The sequence below is a fragment of the Morus notabilis genome, unplaced genomic scaffold (genome assembly GCF_000414095.1).
Source record: "Morus notabilis unplaced genomic scaffold, ASM41409v2 Scaffold338, whole genome shotgun sequence".
NCBI lineage: Eukaryota > Viridiplantae > Streptophyta > Magnoliopsida > Rosales > Moraceae > Morus > Morus notabilis.
This window is the reverse complement of record NW_010358348.1, coordinates 257595-263305: the sequence shown is the minus strand read 5'-3', so window position 1 is coordinate 263305 and position 5711 is coordinate 257595. Positions and strand designations below refer to the sequence as shown.

Here is a 5711-nt window from a genome sequence, read left to right as displayed (position 1 = left end):
TATTAAATATATTAAATAAATAATATATTAAATATATTAAATAAATAATATTATTAAATATATTATATAAATAATATTATTAAATATATTAAATAATAATATATTAAATAAATATATTAAATAAACATATATAATACAAAAACGGTTTCAGAAAAGAGGGAAGAAAATGAAAAAGAAAAAAAAAGTGAAATCCGTTTTTCAGAAAACAGAAAACGAAAACACCTTTTTTTCGTTTTCTAATTTCCACAAAAAGACAAAAACGTTTTTGGTTTTGTTTTTTAAAAAAAATTGCACCAAACACGTTTTTAACACCCGTTTTCATTTTTTTGCTTTGAAAACCGTGAAAAACGAAAACGAAAACGCAAACAAACGGGCCCTATATTTTCGGGTTGGATCGGGTCGGGTCGGACAGGTTAGTCAGGTTCGGGTTCAATTCTTACACCCCTAGTTCCAAACAAAGAAAATCAAAATTCTTCAAAAGTTGTTTCCTTCCCCCATAAAATTAGGGTTTCAAACAGCCCCTAAAACTTTTGAGAGAGTAGCAAAATACCGTGTTTGCTGTTGGATAGAGAACTAGTGAGCGCGTTTGGAACTCGTTCTAAAATAATTTTGTTTTTTGTATGAAAATGAAAATGAAAACGAAAACGTTTTCAATTTTAGACAGAAATTATTTTAAAAAATGCGTTTGGTAGTTTTATCAAGATATTATTTTCAGTATAAAAAAAATTCATTAATGTCTCTCTCTCTGCTTGAGAAAGGAGAAAACGAAAACAAAAATTGAAAAACGACTAAAATCCGTTTTTCATTTCTCTCATTTTACACTAAACTAAAAAATTATTTTCATTTTTATTTTTTTGTTTTTATTACACTAAACGTCGTTTTGAAAACGTTTTAATTTTTCTTTCTCAAAAAATGTGAAAAATAAAAACATAATCGATTTCAAACACGACAATTGATCCTATGAGTGGTGGTCAAGTGTAATTAATATTCTTTGAAATCACAATGTGTCCGTTTCTGACGGTCGAAATAATTTCTACTTTAATTTTATTATTATTATTTATTATATTTATTTATTTTGAATTGATTCGTGGCTCGATCTTATTTATTTTAATATTATTTTAAACTAAAGAGTCGTTTATTTTCTATATTCGTCCTTAATTTTGAATCATAATTTATGATTCTCTACAATATTTTTTCTCACAAAAAATACACGTAAAACAAGAATAATTCTGAATACATAAACCAAACGTCATCTAAATTTTTAATACTACTCAAATAATAATACTATACATATTTCGAACACCAAATTAAATAAAAATAAATTAAACAAAATAAAATTGAATTAATTTAAAACACAACAAAATAAATTATTTTGCCTTAATCCTTTTCATGCTTTTATCTTCCTTTCTTTTATGTATTTTTTCTTCTTTTTTGTTTTAAAAAAAATTTTATATAACTGTTATTTCAAAAAATTACTCGCAGAGTTTAAGACTATAATAGATTAAAGAGAACGAGAAATAGCAGGAAATAGGCCAATATGAAAAGTTTAAAAAAGTATATAAACCATTTTTTAGTTATATAAATTAATAGGCTATAACTTGTCAAGTTATGGTTCATAACGAGATAAGTTATGGACAAACTTGTCAAGTTATAGTTCATAACGAGATAAGTTATGAACAAATTTATCAAGTTATGGTTTATAACCAGATAAGTTATGGACAATAACTTGTCAAGTTATGGTTCATAATCAGACAAATTATGGACGAAAATAGTAATTTGGCCTATTTATTAACTTATGTAAACCATTGGCCTATTAATTTTAATTCATTTCAAGTCTTGGCCTATTTTTCTCTTTCAGGGAAATAGTAGAAAATAGGCCAATATGAAAAACTTAAGAAAGTATATATGCCAATTTTTAGTTATAGAAATTAATATGCCATAACTTATCAAGTTATGGTTCATAACCATATAAGTTATAGACAAACTTGTCAAGTTATGGACAATAACTTGTTAAGTTATGGTTCATAACCAGACAAGTTGTTGACGAAAACAGTAATTTAGCCTATTTATTAACTTATGTAAATTATTGGCACATTAATTTTAATTAATCTCAAGTCTTGGGGCCCGTTTAGTTCGTTGATTCGAGTTTTTAATTCGAATTGAGATGTGACTTTATGTGAGAACTTTTTACTGTAGTAAAAAAGTTAGATGTGACTGTTTCTGAGAGCTTTTTACTGTAGCAAAACTTGAATTTTAAACTCAAATCAGTGAAATGAACGGACCGACCTATTTTCCTCTTTTTATTTAGGAAAAGTCTCCAATGATTCCAGATGAAGATTACAAGGCTGTTGATGGGCCTTCGAACCCACTCATAATTCAACATTAAAACTAGAAAACCTTTCAAATTCTAAAACCCAAACTCTTCAAATTCCAAGTCATAAACCCAAACTTTTAGAATTATAAAACTCCAAAATAAATAATACTAAATACTCAAACATAAATTCAAGGCTTTTGGCGTTCTCAATTGGCCATGAATTTACATTCCTTATTGAATGCATCACCAATTCATGTAAATAACATCACCATTTTCTGTCCAGCTAGTTATACTTGTCTGCACCTCGCAACGTCGGTTGCGATCTTCTTGTTGGGCACTAAGGGCTTATGAGTTTAGATACAACACCAGTATTATCCAACCTCGGTTTACCGTTGCTGATATGATTCTCCAAACGGCCGTTGGATTCTAAACCGTAGATGTGTCCCATTTTGGTTCGTTTAGTCTCCAGATATCTCTTATTTTCCTTTGTAATCAGAGTTAACGATGGGACCCTACTGGCGACGGTCAAACCATACCCTTTGAGACTGACACACTTTGCGGGGTTGTTCGTCATTAATTTTATGGTTATGACTCCCAGATCTCTTAGTATCTGCACGGAATAAAGATAATGAAATTTAGATTTTCATTTATTTATTTTTTTTTATAAGAAACGAAAAAATTAAAATTTTAATTTGAGAAAGGCTTGTCACATTTTTTTTAGGGAAATAGTAAAAAATATGCCAATATGAAAAACTTAATAAAGTATATAGGTCAATTTTTAGTTATAGAAATTAATAGGTCATAACTTGTCAAGTTATGGTTCATAACCAGATAAGTTGTGGACAAACTTGTCAAGTTATGGTTCATACCCAGACAAGTTATGGACAATAACTTGTCAAGTTATGATTCATAACCAGATAAGTTATGAACGAAAACAGTAATTTGGCCTATTTATTAACTTATGTAAACTATTGGCCTATTAATTTTAATTCATCTCAAGTCTCGGCCTATTTTCTTCTTTCTCCCTTTTTTTATCACTCTCTTTATTATTCTCTGCATTCACTATTTAATACGTAGATTTCACAATCTCATTTATATTTAAATAATAATATATCATGTTAATAGAGTTTAAATATCAAACAATAAATGCTGATGACAACAAAGAGAATAATAAAAAAGTATTGCTGGCAATGAAAGGTGCCCATTATTCTTTAGAACATGTCATTCTTTCAAGTTTGTGATGGTTAATTTTAACTCAAGTTTTGAGTTAACAAAGGATGATAACAAATTAACAATGGAAAGGAGATGTCATTCTCTTTAAACACTAAGTGAATTGATCATTCTCTTTTCTAATATGGATGTCTGTTACAAAGTGAATTGCTCATTTAGAGCAATTAGAGAAGTACTAAGTAAAGAATATTTTGAGGAGTTTGTTACCTGTGCACCAACGCTATAATCTCGTGAGTCAACAGGTAGTCCTAACTCTTCATTCGCTTTTACTGTATCACGTCCCTGATCTTGCAGGTTATAAGCGCGAAGTTTTTGGCCCAAACCAATGCCCCTACCTTCATGACCGCGGAGGTAGACTAAAATGCCTCTCCCAACGGCCTCAATTTGTTGCATTGCAAGTGCCAACTGATTCCCGCAGTCGCATCTGCCCGACCCAAATATGTCTCCTGTGAGACATTCTGAGTGCACTCTCACAAGAATATCTTGTCCATCCCCAATATCACCCTGTTTATAGCATATAATTAGTAATTTACTTATATCACAAACTGTTTTCAGTAACGCAAAAAAAAAAAAAAAAAAAAAAAAAAAAAAAAAAAAAAAATAATTAAAAGTATTTCACACCTTAACCATTGCAGTATGCTCAATCCCATCTAAGATCGATATATAGCAATGCGCTGTGAATGTTCCCCACTTTGTAGGTATGGGTGCTGCACCCGAACGCTCTATCAATTTATCTCTCTTCCTCCTATATCTGCAAAAATAGAATCAAAAGCCCTTCGTAAACCAATATTTAACTGCCCGTAACTCAAATTTGTCTTATAATTGTGAGGATAAAATGATGGAGAACGATGTGTACAAAGATGTCACTCAATTGACGTGTAGGCTTGTAGCTAAAATGTTGACGACGTAGTAAGCTGCCAACGTTAATGCAAAATCAACATAGAAGAACTGCTCTATCTCTAGTTAAATTATTGTAAAAAGTGAGGTAATTATGTTACCTGATTAAATTAGCAATGGATACAATTTTCAAGTTCTCCTTCTGCGCAAATTCGCGAAGCTTTGGTAACCTAGCCACGGAACCATCATCGTCGACAACCTCAGAAAGGACCGCAACGGGGTTCTGACCAGCTAGCAGGGCAAGATCGACTGAACCTTCCGCATGTCCTGCTCTTTTCAGAACGCCGCCCTCCCTGTACTTCAATGGAAAGATATGGCCCGGGCGATTGAAATCGTCAGGTTTTGAATCTTTGGAAGCAAGAGCTAACACTGTCGTTGCCCTATCACGAGCTGACACTCCTGTGGTCGTACCATGTTTTGCATCCTAAAAATCCAATGTTACACACAAACCAAATATGAGAAATTAATAGCTTAAAACAAAAGATAAGAATAACTTCAAAAGACAAACCAATTGCGAAAAAAGCCAGTTAGCTACTGAGAAAAGCAATTGCCTTAAAACAACTATAGGCATTCACCTCGCAGTGGAATTACAAGATCTCAACTTCTTAAGAAGAAACAGTAGTCAAACATGGCAATATTTGAAGGAAAAAAAAAGAAAAAAAAAATTAATTATCTGCTTCAAAACTAAAACCTCAAATAAGAATACGTGCATACCACAGTGACAGTGAATGCAGGACAAAGTTTCTCCTCAGTCTCCTTTTGGTTTACCATCAAAGGAATTTGCAACCTCTCCAGATCTTCCCCTGTCATGCTCACACAAACTATGCCGGTTCCATGCTTCACAATGAAAGCCATAGCCTCAGGTGTTGCCAATTCAGCTGCCATTATTAGATCTCCTTCATTCTTTTCATCCTCGTCATCTACAACCAGTAGAATCTGCAATTCAAATGTTAACTTAGGTCACGTTCTTTTTGCTGATTCAAGTTTAGAATTTGAATTTTGTTACAGTAAAAAGCTCTTAAAAATAATCACATCTAACTTTTTTACTACAGTAAAAAGCTCACACATAACATCACATCTCAACTATATATATATGGTGACAAAGAAAGTATTCTCTAAAACACGAAAAGCACTGATAATACCCACCTTTCCTTGACGAATGTCTTCAATGGCCTCTGGGATCGAAGCAAACCCTTCTGTTGGGTGAGCAAGATCATATTCATCGTTATCGGCATGAAAGCCGTTTGATGTAGAACTAGGGAGGGAAAGA

At 31.9% G+C, this 5711-nt stretch overlaps 1 protein-coding gene across 1 annotated transcript; it reads right to left on the bottom strand.

The window, feature by feature from the left end:
• Positions 1-2651: 2651 nt before the first annotated feature.
• Positions 2652-5686, bottom strand: LOC21396914 (bifunctional riboflavin biosynthesis protein RIBA 1, chloroplastic). Its single transcript, XM_024161902.1, has 6 exons — positions 5588-5686; positions 5156-5377; positions 4543-4865; positions 4166-4295; positions 3752-4048; positions 2652-2924 (listed from the first exon to the last, which is right to left on the bottom strand). The coding sequence occupies exons 2-6, from the start codon at positions 5324-5326 to the stop codon at positions 2652-2654; spliced, it is 1194 nt and encodes a 397-aa protein (XP_024017670.1). The 5' UTR covers positions 5327-5377; positions 5588-5686.
• Between the last annotated feature and the right edge of the window lie 25 nt (positions 5687-5711).